The sequence below is a fragment of the Tinamus guttatus genome, unplaced genomic scaffold (assembly GCF_059628265.1).
Source record: "Tinamus guttatus ecotype Peru unplaced genomic scaffold, ASM5962826v1 Tinamus_guttatus_pri_ptg000423l, whole genome shotgun sequence".
Classification (NCBI taxonomy): Eukaryota; Metazoa; Chordata; class Aves; order Tinamiformes; family Tinamidae; genus Tinamus; species Tinamus guttatus.
In genome coordinates this window covers 4,135,280-4,155,154 of record NW_028288957.1, presented here as the reverse complement: position 1 = coordinate 4,155,154, position 19,875 = coordinate 4,135,280, and the positions used below count along the sequence as shown (strand labels likewise).

The window sequence follows — 19,875 nt, the reverse complement described above, 5'->3', positions numbered from 1 at the left end:
GGCTGTGATTTAGTCTTTCTATCTGTGCTAACCTTGTCGTGCTGCTTCCACTGATGATAGCCTTGGAGCTGCGCAGGGCACGCAGACCCTAGTCCTGCAGTACAGCTGAGCACACGAGGGCTCGCGGAGGAGGGAGGCAGGTCTGTTATCTCCAGCCCTGCCGCGTGTGTCGCCTGGCAGGCCTGGACCATCTGCTTCCCCCTCCAGCAGTGTCACAGCAGCTCTGCTGCCTGCCCGGCTGTCGCTGGTAACAACGCCTGGGCAGACCCCTGCGGGAGGCTGGGGTCCAGGCCTGTCGCCTGCCATCGCCCAGCCTGCCGCAGCTCAGCAGGACAAGTGCCTACATGGTAATTTCCTCCTTTTGGAACAGCTTGTAATAATCCATGACAGCATTTCCTGTCCAGCAGATTCAGACTGGGAGTCAACTATGACAGCACAGGAAATAGCATGTTGCCAAATTGCGTTTGACTTCTTTTTAAGGCCATCATCTCTGCTGCCTGAAAATCCTGACTCTGGCAGTGATGCTGATGGCAGCAGCCCTCCCAGGAAGGCCTTTTGCTGGGTGGGACGCTGGCTTGCGACGTGCTTCTGGGGCCACCACTGCAGGACCTCCCTGGTGACGCAATCTCTGCAGTTCTGCCCATGCAAGTGTCCTTGTCTTGCAGGTGAACATCATCCCCATCATTGCCAAGGCTGACACCATAGCGAAAAACGAGTTGCACAAGTTCAAGAGTAAAATCATGAGCGAGCTGGTCAGCAACGGTGTCCAGATCTACCAGTTCCCAACAGATGAAGAGACAGTGGCAGAGATCAACGCGACAATGAGCGTACGTTTACTTTTGGGGTTTGTTTTTTCTTGGTGCCCTTAGGCCTGTTCCCAAAAGCAAGCCACACAGTGCTGTGTTGCTTTTGGCTTTGAAACTCTGGTCTAAGCCCAGAAATCATGGTGGCCAGAAGGCTTTTTGAGCACAGAGCACATGGGCTGCCTGGCTGCTTTTACTTCTTTGTCTGAAAAAGGATTCTCGTCTGAGCAGTTCTTCATATCCTCCCTCTGTTGCAGTATTCCCATTTCAGGAAAGGAAGAGGATGGGAGGCAGGGCTCCGGAGCCGTCAGGGTAGAGGGCTGGGGTTTGGGCTTCCTGTCCCAACTGGCCACTGGTTGCTCGGCGGGGGGTGATTCACGCCTGCCTTTGTTCCGCTTTCCGGAGAGAGCGGGGCGCCCTCGACAATGTTGGAGCCCTCGGCAGAGCCGGGGGCTATCTATGGTGGGAACTCTGGCTCTCTCCTCCTCCTTCCTCCAGTGCTAGCAGCAGTAGAAATCATGGGCAAACCCACCCAGAGTGCTTCTAGGTAGCCAGTTGCACAAGCAAAGGCAGAGCAGCAGTGGCAGGGGGAGGAGGGTACTCTTTCTGGAGCAGGCTGGCTATCAGGACTTCCCCAAACCTCTGTATTGCCTGTGCCCACGGCATGGCTACCAAGGATGCAACCTTTCCAGGTGCCAGGAAGCCAGACAGAGCACTGTGACGTGGCCAGTGGGACAGGCAAGCTCCATCTTGGCAGTGATTGTGCTTCTGGGACCGGCTTCTGGGTTGCCAAATTGTCCCCACCGCACCCACAGAGGCCCTGGACACAGCAGGGCTTGGTGACTCACACGTCAGCTCTGGGCTGGGTCGGCTCTGCTCTTCCCCTTGCTCAGGGTTTTGTCTTTTTTAAGAGGAAACATTAGCCATTATTTCTAGCAGGAGAAGTACCCATTTTTTTTACTTGCTTGAGAGGATGTAATTTATTTTTTTACTTCTCCACAGATTTTTACTTAATGCTCAAATTTATTTCAGTTTTGTAAGATACTTTATGTACCCAAGATAATCATATGTTGTAATTACATGTAAAATATGTGCATCTTTCTGCTGTATTTTTAGGACTTCAGAATTTTGGACTTTAAGTCCAAGCAGGCTTCTAATCCAGGCTGCCCAATTGGTCTTCTTAAAACACCAGTTAAGTTGCAAAGGGATCTTAAGCAACTTATATGCAGTGCAGCTGCCACAATAAACAGCTTTCTTCAGAAACAATTGTTGGCAAGGCAACAAAGGAAATCCCTAACCCGGTTGTCCTTTTCCTTTGGCAGGTCCACCTTCCGTTTGCCGTTGTTGGCAGCACCGAAGAAGTGAAGATTGGCAACAAGATGGCAAAAGCCAGGCAGTACCCATGGGGTGTTGTGCAGGGTAGGTTACCAAAGGCACAAGTCAGTCCTAGTAGTTCAGTCTTGTTCTCATGAAAGACGTGCTGATCTTTGGATGCGCTGTATCAAAATCTGTCTTGAGTAGCAAGATCTCCACTGTAAGTTTCTTTTTCAAAAGAGTTTTTGCAATTCAGTGTTTGCTTTGTGAAGGAACATGGTTTCAGCCCTGTATCTGTCCAGAGAAGCTGCAGGGCAGCATCCACAGGACAGTTCTGCACAACTCACCCAGTTTCTCTCTGTAACAAAGTCTGATCCCAGAGCAACTTGATATTTATTGCCTTTAGCTGCCTAAGCTGGAGGGCAATACTGGGCATGACTTGGAGAAGTCGATTTGGGAAGTCTCATATTTGACACCCATCCTGCTGGTTTCTTGCTATTTCCAGGAAATTTAACACACTTGCTCCTGTGTTTAGCATTGTCTCCATGGATGGTCTGCTTCTTTTGCAGTTGAAAATGAAAATCACTGTGACTTTGTGAAGCTGCGGGAGATGCTGATCCGCGTGAACATGGAGGACTTGAGAGAGCAGACACACACCCGACACTATGAGCTGTACAGGCGCTGCAAACTGGAAGAGATGGGATTCAAGGACACAGATCCAGACAGCAAACCTTTCAGGTAGGAGAGTGTAACGTGGGCCTTGGACAACCAAATAGCTGTGAGGTCTTGGGGTTGCTGGGATTTGGAAGAATGTGGGAGATAATCCCGTTACAGTGGCAGGGATCTGAAATACTGTTGAGGAGAAAAACCTTGAGCTATGCAGGTCTGCCCTCAGGGCCTCGTATTTGTGTGCACGAGAAGGCTGAGTGGCTGAGAACTTATTTTTGCCTTAATATTCTGAAAATGTGAGCAATCCTGCAGAGCAGCGTACATTCCTTCTAGTGCCTGTAAAATGTCACCGGGGTCCTTGAACACACTCCTTATGTCAAGCAGTTCCTTGTGGGTCTAAGCAGACTGATTTTGCTGTCCACATTAGCTGTCTGCTGCTTTACATGACAGAGGCTATTCTCTCCTGGTTTCTTTCTGTATCAGTGTGGCCAGCACCTTGCTTTTGTCAGGCACTAGGGTGGCTTGGTTGTGACCTGCAGGCAATGCTCATGAGCATGTCTGATTAGGAACGGTTGACAACAGCAGGTAACTCATCATTTTTCAGTTGAGAAGCTGAAGAGCTGGCCCTGAGGTGCTCAGGAGATGCGTTCATGCCACCTTGTGTCCACTGTGGTCTCGCTGGTGTTTTGCAGCCAGCTTGCTCTGCCAAACGCCACAGCCAGCTACAACAGCTGGGTTTCAGATGTGGGATGAAGGTGACTCGTGTGTTGAGGTGTGAGTGCAGAGCAAAAGGGTGATTCTGGAGAAGCGGCCTGGTTGACTCCTAGAGCTGGTCTCCTGCGGGAGGTCGCTTTATTGCTAAGTACAGTTTGTGCCGGCTCGGACAGCTTTGTTGGTCCGAAGCCCGAGTCTCCAGCCAGGGACAGCAGCTGTGTGGGAGCAGGGGAAGGGGGGCTGTCTTCTCCCTTGGTTTCCTGTTTCCCGTTCCTCCCTACCTTTTCCCCAGTAATGACGCCTGCTGCCCTCTCACTATCCCACGGCCCTTGCTGCCCCAAGGGAGAGTCGGAATAACATGCACGTCCCAGCGTCGCTGTGGATTTAGCTCGTAACACGTGTGTATGTCAGGAGCTGGCGTGCCCATCACCACGGCCAGCACAAATGGCCGCGAGCACAACTCATCTCTGGTCCTCATCACTGAATCCCAGGTGGGTTCCAGAGCCTGAGGCAGCGCGGGCTCCTTGCGCATCTGCTGCCAGCTCCCTTGTCTCTGGAAAACGGCATCCCATGGAGAGCAGAGCTCAGCTTGTGCCGTGACATGGGCCTTTCTTCAAATGAGGCTTCTGGCTTGCTCAGAATATGCAGCTGCACTGCTTTGCAGTGGAGAAACCCTAGTGAAACCAGCCAGGCCCAGCTCTGTTACGAAGCCAAAGTGTGAGGCTTTATTGGATTTCCTTTCTAGAGAGCAGTGGCTTAAGATGGGCTCAGCCCTTCCCGTCCAGGAATCTGAGGAATTTACATTACTTCCTGCGCACGAGGCCTCTTCTGACCAAGCTATAAGTAGAAAGGAAATGAAAATGTACAGAACTTCTCCATCTGGTACGTGCTAGTGCAGAGCGGTTCACACTAGGGGCCTCCTGCCCATAAGCAGGATAAACCCCCGAAACCAAGCTGGATTGCAGAGGCCAATGTCTATCTGAAATGAGGGAAACATTAGGTTTGGTTCCTTCTGTTCTTCCTCCAGTCATCAAAAATGAGCCTTCCTCTGGGAATGAGCCTTCCTCTGGGAATTTTTTTGACGGTGCATCCCTGTGCATTGCGTTTTGGAGAATAAAGTTGCTCATCTAATCCAGGTTCATATTCATATGTTTGTTTACTTGAAAAGCAAATTCCTTTGTCATTTTTGTAGCAAATCCAAGTCAGTTTTTACGGTTTCTCCTTTGGGCTATGAGGGTTTTTTCATATACAGTTTGGAGTTACTGAGCCCGTTCCTTTGTTAACTTGGCTCTTCTAGAGCTTGGAGTCCTCAGTGGAGATTTGGCTTTCTGACTTCAGTTTAGCTGTAGGTTTTAAGCTTGAAACTGAGATTTGCATTGAGCCTGGAACAGTTCCTTGCTTGCCTATCACTTGCAATGTGCTTATTTGGAAAAGAGCTCATTGCAAAAGAAGCTCTTTGCAATACAGGGTATAGTTAGCAGTGTGTGCGGCTGTTTCTTAGTACAAGATCTCACTAATTTTGACTTTTTTTTTCTTCTCATTGAGCAGTGCAGCCTAACCTGCACTAAGGCTTTTCCTAGGCCCTAGCCAGGCCCTTCAGAAGGGTTTATACATATGCTCAAAGTCAGAGGATGAAATTAAAGACTGAATTTTAAGGCGATTCTGTTGTAAGCCTGAATCTGCTGCAACGAGTCTGGTCCTTGATTTTGTTCAGTATCTAAAGAAGCCTCTTGCCCTATTCCCAGGTGGAAAGATCTTTGTGCGCTCACATCTCATGAGCGTTTCCTTGGTTCAGTGTCTGGTCAGCTGGAATCGTGCGACTGCTTGAGGCTGGCTGGCGCTGCGCAGAGCAAGCTCTGGGGCAGCCTCTCCTTGGAGTGTTTCAGGAGGGATTTGGAGCGCACATCAGTTTGGGATGCTCACTGGAGCCCATCTGTCAGGTTTTATTCCCTCGCTCAAAAGAAAATCCCTGTGCAAGGCGAGGTAATGCTTTGGCTTTAATGTGCTTACGGTGTTCACTACCCTGGTTTTTAATATGTCCCTTAGATGTATGTCCATGCCAGTGGATGAAGTGGTACATTTCTCGTGTTTCAGTGAAGTTTTCATTTAAAAAATGCACTTTTAGAAAAGCATGCTGGGGAAATAGTTATCATTCCCACACTATCATTATGTCTGAAATATCCAACACCATTTAAGGAATAAAATGAAAAGGAATTTGGCATCCGGGCTTCCTAAGAGACTGAAAATCTCAGAGGTGCATTGACAACATGTTTTGTGTCTCAAATTTTTGCTGTAGTATCTTGGTATGTTGGATATAATGCAACATGAAGAAGTAGAAGGCAAATACAGGAATGAAGTAAACTGGTCATGTGGTTAGTCAGAGGAGGCTTTGCCTCCCCGAGAGTTAAAGGAGAAAGACATCTCCCAAGGAGGCTTTATCTATAGAATCTATAGATTCTATAGAATCTATTTTATCTATAGCTGGGATTTGTGAACATGAATCTTGCTCTGTGACAGTGTTGTGCTTAATAAACCTTCCTAAAGCCAGATTTCTTGCTTTGATGTGCCAGTCTGTGCTCTGCGCGTCCTTTACTTCAGGTGGAGAGACTCAAGCCAAACGGTGGGTGAGGGAAGAAGGCGGGAGCCCAGCAGATCAGCAGGCTGGGTTGGCGTTGCACATTGCCGTAGGCTCTGGGCCAGCAGCTGTTGGTTTGGGTGGCCTGTCGTCCTGTCTGCTGAGTGACTGCCAGCGTTCTTAACTCGTTTGGTGTGCTCGTTTTGACTCCCCGGTTTGCTTCCACACTGTTGCCATCTCGCAAGCTAAGACTTGTTTTGGTGGAGGTGCTCATACCTCTGCTGCAACTGAGGACCTCTAGTGACACTGCGTGACTGGAAAATGTGCTAAGATTCCCAAAGGCTGGAAGCTCATTAGCATGCACAAAACAGCTTTGATTGTTTTCTTTGTATATTTTGAACAGCCTCCAAGAGACTTACAAAGCAAAGAGGAATGAATTCCTGGGTGAACTCCAGAAGAAGGAGGATGAAATGAGGCAGATGTTTGTCATGAGAGTCAAGGAAAAGGAAGCAGAGTTGAAAGAAGCAGAGAAAGATGTGAGTATATTTTAACAGAGGAGCGTGTATGAGGGCATGGGCTGCAAAGGTGACACTTGCATTCCCATGCTGAGCCTGAAAAGGGGCTTGCCTGGCACAAGCAGTTGCAGGGAGAAGATGCAGATTTTTTTCCTAGCTCTGCCACAAACCTGTGGCCTGACGTTGTTGTGCAAGTCCTCTGCTCCAGTTCTCTGCCCCTGAAGCGGGGCAGGAGTATTGGCTGGCCTTGGGCAGCCAGAGGGAGATCAAGACCTTGGAGCAGACACCACCTACAGAAGACAGGGTGGCTGCTGCTCTGAGTAATGTTGAGCTGCAGTGGATCTCTGGCTGGGCTGATGCCAGAGCTGCCCTTCTCAGCCTCTCCTTTCTAGAGACTTTCAGTAAGTAGATGAAGCTTCCTTGGGTTTCCTGGAGGGAACAGTCATAGAGGTGTGTAACAGAGCTGTTCATAAGTACTGTCCACATGTCATTTACTTAGTTCATGTAGCCATAGTGCCTTGCCTTGCTCACTGGGTACACTAGGTACAAAGCAATGCACGGTGGGGGGAGGGATTTGGAAGTGCCCAGAGACCTGTGATACCCTAACAGCTTAACTCCCTGCTGCATGCACTGCTGCAGGGCTGCTCTCACGAGATTGATCATGCTCGTGACAGCCAAACTGGCACATTATTAGTGCAGCAAGGCCTCTGGGATCCCTCCAGGCATCGTTGTCAGTAATTGGAACAGAAAGTACTTCTCTTCCCCTCCAATTCTTGTTGTCTTTGTCTGGACAGCTCCATGAAAAGTTTGACCATCTAAAGAGGACTCACCAAGAAGAGAAGAAAAACGTCGAAGACAAAAAGAAGGAGCTTGAGGAAGAGCTGAACAACTTCCAAAAGAAGAAGGCAGCAGCTCAGCTATTACAGTCACAGGCTCAGCAGGCAGGTTCTCAACAAACCAAGAAAGACAAGGACAAGAAAAAGTAAGCGTCTGTCACCCACATCCTTTGTAGGATCTATTACAACTTTCCCTCTATCTTGCTGCATGTCTGTATTTGCTTTTCCCCATTACCAGACTGGAAAACGGGCTGTTACCAGCCTGATCAAATAAAATATTTTTTTTTAAAGGGTGGGCCAGGGACAAGATGTTAATTTGTCTTTAGAAGAACACCTTTTATGTCAAAGTCTAACTGGTATGGGAGAGCAATCCAGATGGTAGAGGTTTGACCTCTGATGTGTCCAGCAGCTTCTGGGAGGTTCTGGACTCAGATTTATCTGCCTGAGCCAAAACTAAAAAGTGATCTCTACTCATCCTTCCTTTCACCCAAAGGTAGTCCCCAGTTTCTGTTTCATAAGGTAATGGTTATAAGTAGAAGTAGATGAGAAACCAAAAACGCCATGTTATTTTTACATGGAGAATCCTAGTGCCAAAAGTGAATACTTGGAGGCTTGCTTTAAAGATAAAAGCTTTGTTTTTGTTTCTCTTAAAAGCAACAAAAACTATGGTACCATGAGTACAAGGAAATGGCATTTGTGTTTTTATCAAGATGACATAATAAGCTGAGAAACCCATACCTTTTAGTAAAGATAATGGCATTATTTTCTACTATTTTGTATTTGTACGCTAGGAGTATAATACTATGCCCTTCAATACTCTGTGAGATCCAGCACCGTTGGTAGGAACGGGGTGTATCTGCATGCAGAAGCTGTCCTGTGGTCAGCACTAGCTGTGTGGTTTTCAGATGTGCTCCGTCTGCACCGGCTCTGTTGCCCCGAACCTGGAGGAATGTTGCCATTGACTTGGGCGCGGGGCTAAGTCCCTGGAGAGCCCTGCTGCCAACCTTGCCCGAAAGCTCCCCGAATTCTCCGTAGCGTAACCCCCGGTGCAGCCTGTGCGGGCTGAGCAGCCTGTGCCTGGCTGGCTGCGCTGAGGCCTCCTGCTGTAATTTCCGTCCCCGTTTTCTGCAGCCAGGGAGGGGGTGCTCTTGCAAGTGCTTTCCGGGTCATCTGAGATAACGGTGCCAATCTATAACTGCAACCAGGAAGGCTGTAACGAGGGTAATACAGTCACAGCTCACTGGAAAACACTCCTTTTTTTGATTGGCAGATAGTGAAACAGTGCACTTCCTAGTCAACTCGGGCAGAGTATCCTTCATAATTAACACTAAGCCATGGCTGTCAAAAGAACCAAAATGCTCGCAGGGATGTGGCCTAGCCACCTCTGTGTCTCCTGCTAACCTTGGGAGCCTAGGCCAGGTCTGAGCTGTCTCCAGCATAAGCCTCGGAGGCTGTACCATACCGCATATGTACTGGTATATTTTTATGCTTGGGGATGTTCCTCTGACGCTTGCTGCGCATCCCCTGTTTCTACTGCTGGATCGATGCCTGTCGTTCATTGCTGCCCTGGCCCCAGGTCCCTAGGGGAAGGAGGGCAGGGCCAAGGGCTAGTTCCTCAGCTGATGTAAATCGTTGTAGCTCCTATGGAGCTGTGCTGCTTTATGCTGCCTGAGAACCTGGCCCTCGGCACCCGCTGGAAGAGCTGGAGTGCTTGCTCACTGCATGCTCTGCTTGGTCAAAGACAGGGTTGCAGGCACTGACGGCAGTGTCGTGCCTCATGGCAGAACCGGTAAGTGTCGGGCAGCCAACATCTGAGCGTGCCAAGATGCCCTTCCCAACGATGCCCCTGAATGAGTTAGGCTGAAACCCTGCTCTTCTCTCAAACGCGGCAGCCCTTTCCCTAAAAGTAACAGACAATTTTGAAAGCTCCTTTTTCTCGTCTCTTAGAGTTGCTAGCTTAATAGTTATGAGCCCTGTGATAGATTTCTTCGCCACTTGGACGTGAGACCAGAGCAATACTTCAGTGATGTGGGGAGTCCCGTAACTGTTGGTCGTTGGCGTTAGCTGCTAGTCGCTTCTGTGGAGTGGGCTGGCCCGTGCGCAGCACTGTGGGGGTGAGACGTGGATGTTTCCAGCGGCCGTGACAAACAACACAGTTTCTGCTTTGCCAATGCATTCACAGAAATCCAGTCATGAGGAACATGCACGTGTTTAAGTAGTGTGTCCTTTCAGTGTCGCTCCACACCAGGTGTTGTAACTGCTTAAATTGTTCTCTAGTGTCTGAACTACTAACGGAGACTTTAAAGGGAAATGCTGATGCTTCCGCGCTGTAGCGCGCCTTGGCTTCTCTGAAGGCTTTGCGTTTCTCCCTGCGCTCTAACAAAAAGCTGCAGCTCTAGGTAAGGCTTTGGAGCTCTCTGTGGTGCCCTGGACTGTGGCGGTGCTCGTGCAGCTGCCAGAGGAAACCCCTGCCGTGCTCTGAGCATGATCCTCGCAGCCTCCCCAGAACGCAACCCGCGGGAATGCTCCTTTCCCAGCGTGGGCTCGGATTTTTCTAACTTGGACAACGGAGACTCTCCTCAGTCTTGCGCAAGCTGGAGGAAAGGCCTAGGGCCAATTTGCTGCTGGCTTAACTCCAGGAGGGAGAACTTGGCCCTCCTGATTTCCAGACTGTCCCCGTAGGAACAAGTTGTTGTCTTTCTACCTTTTTTTCTTTTTCCTCTATTCCATTTTCCAGATAGATTCCCTGTAGTTTGTGCTTTTTTTGTCTGAATGATTGCAGCCCTGGCTTGATGCCAGGGACGCGTGCTGGTTTGAGGACAGCGGATATTTGTGTACGCTGGAGTATGTTGCATGTAACGTTGTCCTTCAAGCTGAATCTGAGATTGACCCAGTTATCCCGCCCCTACCGTAACTTTGGGGTGAGACTGTGCTTCAGACTTCCACCCCCTGTTTTAAGAGGAGCAGCAAACAGTGTTTTGGTGCTCGGCCACTGTTTGGTAGATGACCACATGCACCTCCACACATGGCTTGGTGTTACACGCTCCTCCTCAATCCGCCCAGGAGCTGGGACCATCTGTTTGGGCTCCCCTTCTGTTTCTTTTAAGCTACTTCTGAAGACCAGATGTAAAACCTGCTTCCAGTTCCTTTCCAATACAAGTAATTTTCCATCCAATGTCTGGCTGTCTTGGGCCATGTTTAATCCCAAAGCAAATCCCTGAGCTACAGCATGTAGCAAATGTGCTTTGGGGCTTGGCCCAGCACCCCAGTAAAAGAGGGTTTTGTTCATTCCTGAAGGATCCGCATTGGGTCTGAAAATTGGTGTGTTTTGAGGTGCCAAGAGATGCCATGTGCCAGCTGGGAGCTCCCCGCAGCACGGGAAGGGCTGCGCACCCGTCCGTGCTGGGTAGCTCAGCTCAGCCGACGCTTGTGCGCTCCACGGAGAGACAGCAGCCAAGTAAATCCCATAACCTTTGGCTAACTGAACTTGTTGGTGGTTCAGTGCTTCCCACTCGGTGTTGCTTTTTGCTTTTGCTTGTCACGTAGGCTAGACTTGACCCAGATCTTGAGGTTCAATTTCTTTTTAATTCCATAATCCATCTGCATGCCCACCCACCAGAGCGGGTTGCTGGTGTTGGCTCTCCCAGCTTTCCTTGATTTATTTTTTTTTTTCATTTGGGGTTCTATTATTGCTAACTTTTTTTTTGTTTTTTTGTTCTTTTTTTTTTTTTTTTTTAACTTGCAGCGCAAGCTTCACATAAAGCCTGTCAAGCCAAGGATGTTCCTGCATTCACCTGCTTTTGCAGTAATGTGTCTCTGCCATCTGTTTTTTTTCTTTTTTCTTTTTTTTTTTTTAACACAAATAACTATTAACTCATCTAATACCATAGTGGGAGGAAGAAGGGTTGGGTACAGGACTACGTGCAACTGCAGACTCAGGGATGGGTGGCCTGGGCAGGTAACGATACGGTGCATTTTTTTCCGGTCAAAACCAGCAGCAGTAAATCGCTCTGGCCCTGGATTTGAATTGGGAGCGCGGCTCGGACATCAGCGAGCGTCCTTGGCTGGATGGGGTCCTCAACGTTGCTGATGCCATCCTGCCTGCCCTACCCGGAGGGCCGGCCGCAGCTCCCTGCAGCCAGCAGTGCCCGGCTCCCGCAGGAACCGCCCCAGGGAGCTCCCGCGGCCCAGGCCGTGGCGCTGAGCGTGCCCGTCCCTCCAAAGCTACCGCGTTAGAGCAGAGCGAGTCCCGCTGCGGCAAGGGGAGGGAGGGGGGCGTGTGTGGAGATAACCAAGTGTAACTGACCTTGCATGCCATGACATTTGCATGATTTTTGTTGTCTTTTTTAATTACTGTTTTTGTTGTCCGACTAGTTGGCCTGGGTTTGTGTCATGTACCGGGATATTTTTGCAGTCACCCTTACAGTTATGTGCAGTTGCTGCTTGCCGGCACCAGGTTTCAGATGCCCGTGATCCCAGCAGCCTCGTCAGGAATCAAAACACGCTGGCGAGAGGGTGCTGGACTCTTCATGGCCTCTTGCTGCTGTCGGGGCATTCCTGGGTGCACTCGAACACCTCCTTGCTCACTTGCAGGATCCAGACGGTGCCGGGGAGTCTCCGTGCACCTTCACCAGCGGTTGGCAGATAAAACGGTTGTTTTAGGGCCCCATCCCTGGAGTTGCCACTCACTTCCAGGGCAGCAATTTGCTCGCTAAGTCCTGCTTGCCTATGAGGGCCGCCGCGGTGCATCAGAAAGGTAATGGCTCAAGCCCCGGGGTAGCTTTGCACAGCAGGGGAAAACCTGGGATGAGTGCTCTCCCACGTGCTAGCCAGCGTTAAGGAATGTCCTGAGGTTCGTTACCACCCAAGAGTGACTTGGGCTCCTCCTGGGCACTGGACAGAGCAGACAAGCAGAGAGACAGCGCTCAGACACGAGCCCCACTCTGGTCCCAGGGCCAGTGGTCCCCCCGGGACATACAAGCGAGATCTAGCACAAGCCAGGTATAGAAATGGACCTGCCTGCTTAATTTTTATTTTCTATGCCCTGCTTTCAGCCAGAGCCTTTCCTCTCCTTCCCATAAAGTGGTGAGATGTCTTTGCCCTGTGACTCCGGGATTTCTTGCTCTGCTGCTGCTCTACTGCCAGCATTGCCAGTGCCCCTGGCTGGGGAGTCTCCTGTTTCTCCCTTTAAAGCACTCTGACAAGTCACTTGCTTCACCCACATCTCTCGCGCTTCAGTTCTCTGCTTGTTTTGGGGGTGGGATTTCTCTGAATGTTAGCAAAGGGCAGAACTGCCACCTTTTTTGAAGGGTCAGGTTGACATAGGGATTTAGGGTCTTTTTAACCTTCACTGCCTAAGCATGGCTTTTGGGAAGACTATGTCTAAATACACTTCCTTGGACAGATGGCAAAAATCAGTTAGGGATAAATAAACCAGAAATAAAACAGCTGAGAATTATTTCTTCCTCTCTTTTTAGTGCATCTCCTGGTTCTACATTTGTCAGGTTGAACAGTGGGCTTTGTTTTCCTTTTTTTAAGGGGGTTGCTTAGAAAAACAGAACAAACCCACAGTTTGCATTAAGGATGGCCACAGTTCTTGCGGCTTCTGGCAGAGCCAACCTCCAAATCTTCAGTTCTCGGGGAAGAAGGCAGGTTCCTGGCAGGGGTTTGCGCAGTCCCGCCGCACACGCGCTCCTCGGTCCACAGGTTTGTGGCCAGCTTCACCTCAGCTGTGTCTGTGCATGTCCTCTGCTTAATTACTAGTGTTTTATGCCAAGGATAAAACTTAGCTTTAGCATTTATTCGTCCTGCTTCATTTATCAGCCCTGCCAAGCGATATTTGGTGGGGGAAATCTGCTGAGGGCAGCTATTCTTGTTTTTTGACAGAAAACTCTGGCCAAATGCATTAATGTAGTTCTGGTTGGGTTTTGTCCTCCAGCAAATGCAAGCTGTTTTGGAGGGGCTAGGAGGAAAGTGGTAACTTGCCGTGGTATGGGATTGTTCTGTTTTTGCCGAAGGAGATGTTAAGGACTTCTTTTTTCCCTTCCTTGAGCCCTAAGCCCTGGTTAGCTTGCTGCTGTTGCACCTCTTCCTTTATATATGCCTTTTTTCACAGTAATCCCTGTCTCTGCATGGAGTAAATGATTCCTTCAAATGTAGCTGGGCGTGCTTTCCCCTGCGCACGTGAGTAGCAAGAGCCACGCTTCCTGCTCACTGCTGTATGACTAAACCAGCTGTGCTGTCCTGTCTAAGTCCACTTACTTGTGAGTGGCACTGTTAAAAACCATTGAAAACTTCCCATAATAACCAGAATGTGGTATTCTGGAAGGAAACCAAAAGGAGCTTAGCAAGTCGGGGCGGACAGACCGCTGCGCGGTCGGGAGCCCCGCTCGGCAGCGCCGCGCCGCCCTGGCAAGTTGCATTTCCAACCCTAGCAGAGGGCAAATGAGCAGGAAAACCAGGGTTTCAAGGCATCCAGGGGGTTTGAGCAGGGTCTCTCCTTAGGCATGTTGCTCCTGTAACATGAGCAGCTCCTCTCCCACTACAGCTACATCCTGCTTTGCTTTTCATCTTTTTTTTTTTTTTTTTTTTTTTTTTTTTTTTTTTAAAGAGAAGTTCAGGTGCAAATGGAAATGTTTTTTTGTGTGTAATCATATCAGACCTGTCCGTTCACATCCGATCACTATTTGCCTAAGATGTTAGAAGTGCTTCTTCCTGACTCTTCTCCAAGGACCCTGGTTGCATTTGCAGTGTGTAATATCTCTTAACTTTCTAGTTGGCGTGTATCAGCATGGGACTATACAAGTATGAAGGGTTTTTTAATTAATGGAAAAATAAAGCTGTGAACAGCAGTAGAAATATTGTATTTGTATACATTTTTAATATCCTGATTGCCTTAAACTCTAGATGTAGAACTTTATTACCTTGCTATTTGAAAATAACCCGTGTTTGTAACTAAATAATTGTGTAACCTACATACAGTGTTAATGCTAAATGATATGTACGCATCTGTTAGATATTGTCACTTTATTTGATGTTAAGTATTTTCTTTTCTTTTTGAATTACAAATTGAATAATAACCTTATAGCATAAGCTCAGTTATTTCTTGTACATGCTTTAGGTTACGTATTATACAAACAGTGCCAACACTTGAAGTGGGGAGAGGAAATATATTTTTACCCAAACGCTTTGGTCTTCGAGTGGCCTTTTGTGAGTCGGTGCCGCTGTGGCGGTGGGGAGAGCTCCCCGGCGCCTCGTTGCTGGCTCCCCGCGCGGCCGGGCGCTGCGCTGGGCTCCCTCCGTTGCGCCTTGTTGCTGTCGCCAGCACTGCTGCTTCGCTGCCCCCGCCCTCGGCTTGCGCTAGGCCTCCCCGCCGCACTCCCTCCCTTACGGCTTGTTTCCTTGGACGTGTTGCTCCTTTTCTTTCCTGCCCCCCCCCCCCACTTTTTTAATTTCAATTCTGAATCTCTTTTTCTTTTTTTCTTTTCTCTTTTCTGTAGCTTCTTCTTTATGTAACGTCATCTTGCCAAAGCCCCCACACCCTCTCTCCTATGGGACAGTAGCGCGCCGGAAGAGCCGCCGGCGCGGAGAAGAGCCATCTCATTCCTCCATCACGTCCGCCCTTCTCTCCTCCCCTTTCTGTTTCTCACCTGTGGGTCTGCGGGTGCGCTGTGCTCTGTGTCTCGGTGAGGGCTCTGGCCGCAGCGTCGCGGCCGCCAAAAGTGACGGAGGCGAAGGCCGGCAGGGCCGTAATCCAGGACGCCGCACTGGGAGTTGTTGTTGTTTCCCCCTCCTGTTTTCTCTCCTTTTGCTCTAAAGTGCCTAGGATGCTGATGGCCAAGAGGTTGACTGGCAGACTGTGGATCTGGGTGAGTGTGTGTAACCAGAGGACTTGGTTTCTGACTCTGCTCTGGCTGCTTTGGACGCCACGACTTCAGCACAAGCACGTCCTGAGCTGCTGTAGCACGTGAGAAAATGGGTCTGGCAACCTGTTATTTTTGGTGTGAAGTTGCACGAAGCGAGGATGACTGCTCCTACCTACTGTTCATGCTCTTGGAATTGGTTCTGGACGCTCAAGGCTTTATTTTCTCCCAGTTCATTGACTTCTGTATGAGCACAGTCGGTGTCTCGGTCTCTCAAGTGATTGAGCTGCACTGATCTGATTTGATCAAAAGTTTCTTTGCATTCTGAGAAAGCTCCATTCTCTCTCTCTCTCTCTTTTTTTTTTTTTTTTAAAAAAAAAAAGGAATTTTTACCTGAATGCAGGGCACTTGCTTAACTTGGTAGCTTGTTTACTTTGCAAGTGAATTCAGTCAAGAGGATTGAAGAGTGTCAAACTGTTGTTGGAAAGTAAAAACAGAAAAACAAACCTTGCAAACTTGATACACAGTGACCTCTAGCTGGGTATGGCTGCCTGGAAGGGGCAGCCAGATCCCTGTGGATGTTCTTCCAATGCAGCAGTGCACTTTTTTTTTAACCAAATAGTTGTTTTTTAGTGTGCGAGTTTTTTTTTTTTTTAATCTCCTCATCCAGTGATCTTAATCAAGGTCTTTGTCATTGCACTTTAAAGGTACAACTAAATAATGCAGGTTTTTTCCTCAGTCTGCATCTGACGTGCAAGTTGTTGGGGATCTGGGCTTGAAATTATTGCCTTTTTTCTTTCCAAAAGCACAATATTTTTCAGCACTGTTCAGAGACAAGAGACTTGAAGCTCTGCCCCTGTAGGTAGCCATTTTCCTAAAGCATCAGAAAACCTGTTTGTTCTGGAAGCATTTCCAAGCAGCTGGGTGGATCTATAGATGATGGTCTGAACTACTTTATGTGTAACACTGTGAAAACTTCCCTGGCGTGTGAACGGAGGGGCCGGCTGCGGCCTCAGCGGCAGGGCCAGGGAGACTAGCACGGACGTAGCAGTGTCAGTAGCAAAAAGCGGCTCTCGTGGCTCGACTGGGCTCCAGCGACACCCGCTCCCCTCCTGCTCTCCAGCCCCACGGTGTGATGGGCCCATCTGGCAAACTCCTGCAATGCAGCTTGCTGAGGAGGAAACGGGGCAGCTCCTGCCTCATGGACTGAAGGCATTGCTGGATCCAGCCCTTCCTGCATTAATTCTTCCCTTTTCCCGCAGAAATCTGGGAGTGCTTTTGCTGAGAACAGGTATGCTGCTTACACAAGTGAATCCTTTTCATTCCGAGTCCTCCATAAGTGCTCCACGCCACAGGGATCTAGCAAGAGGCAAGGCCTGAAGTCCGTGTTTGCCCACATCAGCAGTAAAGGCTGCAGTGATGTGGCTGGAGAGGCTGCCGCGGGGCTGGCACGCATCACCACGCATCAAGTGTATCTGAGCTCACGTGCGGCCCGGTTTGCCAAGGGGAAAAAACATCTCGAGCATTAAAACGCCTGGTTCCCGAGCGCTGTGCCTCTGCGTTTCAGTGTTGGCGCCAGGCCGCAGCATGGGGGCCTTTCCATGTGGTGTCCTGCGCCGTGAGACTTCCCGGCTCCCCTGTGGCTCCCCCCTTTTCATTCCTTGGCCTTCTGGGCTCACTCTTGATTTTCAATTTGCAGTTTAGGTTCATCTGGTGCTGGGAGTCTGGCCTTGCTACTAGCAAGGCAGTGCAGCAGCCTCTCTCCAATGCAGTCGCTTCTTATTTGCTCACGCTCCTGAATGGGGAAACAGCTGTTATGTTGGGCTCTCCCATCTTCTGGTTGTGGTGGCAGCTTAGGGCATGGGCTCCACTGCGCCACTAGGCAATATTTATTGCAAGCAAGCAGAAGATAACATGTTGTTTTTGTTTCTTTATCCCACACCAAAAAAGGGATATTAAGTGCTACTTGCTCTGTCATCTTACCCCTGTAGTTATGCCCTGTGACCTTCTGAAACTGCTTCTGTTAAGGTAGGAAGTGACAGCTGAGATTGCAGGGGATGTCCTCTAGAGGTCCCTTCCAGCCTGAAATTGTCTGAGATTCTGGGCTGCACTCCAACTCCACAAAATAGGTCAGCATCTGCCGCTGCTATTTATTAGTTACCGAATTGGCACTGCTAGAACCAACAGGCGCTCATCGAGCCAGAAGGAAGCTGGTTCAAAACAGTAAGTTTTCCACAGAGCAGGTAGTGAATGTCTGGAATTTATTGCACAGGGCTGTGGAGGGGGATGGCATCAGAGGAAGTTGGTTGGGCAGCTTCATGAGGACCAGGGCCGCAAACAGATCCAAAGGGAATAAAGCAGCTTAGGCTCTCGGCCACCCCTAGCCCAGCACTGGGGGAGGCTACCTGCGGAACCAGGAATGGCCCCCTGTTGAGGGTGCAGGAGTACTTGCAGCTCTCAAAATGCTTCCTGCATGGTCCCAGGCGGCGTGGCTGAGCTGTGTCCCTCTCCGTGCACCTGGAAAGCGCTGTGAAGTACTGCAGAGAAAACTGCAAGAGGGGGCTCTCACTCTCCTGTGTTGCAAACAAGCACCAAGCAAAGTGACAGCACAGGCCGGGGGGGACATGTCAGGGCTCTGTCCTTATCTGGGGATGATTTTTATGGGGAGGAGACATGGGAAGTTGTTTCCATCTCTGACGATACCGATTATTTCCAGGTCAGCCTCCCCTCACTGTTCAGGAAAGCTTCCTGGGAAATGCTGTGTTTCCCAAGGCAAGCCTGCCCCTTTGGGAATCACCGTTCCAGTGCCAGGAGCCACAAACCCGTGTTTTCCAGTGCAGGCAGCCGCATTGCCTGTGTGTCCCGGCTGCCTCAGCGGCTCCGGGATGGGGATGGTTGTGGCGCAGCAGCAGGGCCCAGCGGTGGCTCTGGCGCCAGGAGGAGAGCCATAAGCCTGGGCTGAAGGCAGCCTTGTGGTGCTGCTGTTCCTGTGGAGAGGCCCACGCCCTGGCACCCGGGATCGGGTCAGGACCAGGCAGAGGTACAATGGTCATACCTGGGGGTTTCCTTGGGGGATGCACTGCTGTGGTGGTGGACGGGGAGAGCCCTGAGGTCTGGGCCTTCCGCTGCTGCACAGCAGGGAGGCAGGGCTAAAGAACAGAAGAGCTTGGGGGCTGCTCGTGCCTGGAGCTGGTTTCCCTTAGCGCCCGGAAGAGCAAGAGGCCACAGAATGCGCCGGCTGCCAGCAGGCCCCTGTGCAGGTAGGTCTGTGGCCCTGTGGGTGCCTTTGCTCCATCTGACCATGGGGGATGCGCTGGGCATGGGCAGTGCAGTGCCCGCTTTTGCCCCCCGCCTTGGTTAATGGAGAGAAGGACAAATGCTCCCTTCCTGCTAAGTGATAGTCACTCAGCAGGCCTGCAGCACATCCGGTAAAGAAGTAGGAAGTAAGGAACTGTCCTCATGGTTTCCCTTCAGTGGCAACAAAGGCTCTGCCAGCCGGTGCTGTGGAGACATCTCTTTGATCAGCCCAAGCTGCTCTGTGACGGGATGAGGGCTGTAGCCCTCAGAGTACCCGAGTGCGGAGGCTGCCTGAAGGGTGGGAGGCGACGCACTGCCTGACCTGGCAGGGAAGGGGCTTTCAGAGAGGGAGAAGCTGTTCAAGGCTGAGGTTTAGATTTGGTGGTGTTGGGTGATGGTGCTTTGGCATTTTAATCCCCGTTTGCACCTCTCCCTGATACGTTCTGTGCAGTTGGAAGCCAACTGAAATAGGCTGCCGTCCAACAGAACGCTCCACGGCCCAGCCGGAGCAGTTGGGTTCCCCAGTCAGCGCTCAGGGCTCTCTGCAGCTGCCCCTTTGGGACAGCCTGGAAGCTCCTCAGTGCTGCACACACGCAGCGAGCACAAGGGCACAAAGGCTGTTCTGCAGAAACACCACTGGCCTGGCCCGACCTCAGTCGTTCCTGTGCGAGTGTTGGTACATCCAGTACCAGGGCAGTTAATATTTAGGCCTGTTATGGTATGTGGCTAGGACTGCACTGACGTGAGACCCAAGTAGCACCAGTGTCACTGAAGTCCTGTGACTCCTGCCCAGTGTGTGGCTGCAGGTGTGCTAGACACAGCGCTGAGGCTGCCCAACCCCTGCCTGGAAAAGACACAAGGCAGGGAAGCAAGATAGGAGGTGCCCAGCATGTACACCATGAGCAGAGGCTGGCTCCCAGGGAGGCCTATGAGGTCCAAGCCCAAAGGAGAGGAGGAATTTAGGAAGCATGCAGCAGGAATCAAGGACATTCCTTCTTCATCAACCTTCTTACAGTCAAATGTGGTTTGTGGTGGAGTGGGTACCAGGCAAGTAGTAAACTACAGCCAACCTGCCCATGAGAAACATGACACTTTAACAGCTTGTTTAGAAAGTCAAAGAGGAGACGGATGGGACACAGATGAGCCAAAACATTCCCATGGGTTTGAGTTGACTCCTCTGCAAGAATAGGACGAGAGCGCGAGGAGCAACAGGAGCCTGGGGCTGAAGCTGGGACAGCTGTAGAGGAGACGTTTGTACAGCTGCTTCCGAGCCCAGGTAAAAAGCACGAA

At 50.2% G+C, this 19,875-nt stretch overlaps 1 protein-coding gene across 2 annotated transcripts in view; it reads left to right on the top strand.

The window, feature by feature from the left end:
• Positions 1-11,292, top strand: part of SEPTIN11 (septin 11) — a 37,203-nt gene extending 25,911 nt beyond the window's left edge. The window contains exons 5-10 of one of the 2 annotated variants that reach the window (XM_088531662.1): positions 666-827; positions 2,126-2,222; positions 2,687-2,855; positions 6,479-6,611; positions 7,385-7,572; positions 11,172-11,292. In XM_088531662.1, the coding sequence (XP_088387788.1) occupies positions 666-827; positions 2,126-2,222; positions 2,687-2,855; positions 6,479-6,611; positions 7,385-7,572; positions 11,172-11,187 (765 nt within the window). In that variant the 3' untranslated portion in view covers positions 11,188-11,292. Of the gene's footprint in view, positions 1-665; positions 828-2,125; positions 2,223-2,686; positions 2,856-6,478; positions 6,612-7,384; positions 7,832-11,171 lie in introns of those variants that run through there. The other variant, XM_088531663.1, reaches the window with a different exon arrangement.
• The last annotated feature ends 8,583 nt before the right edge of the window (positions 11,293-19,875 follow it).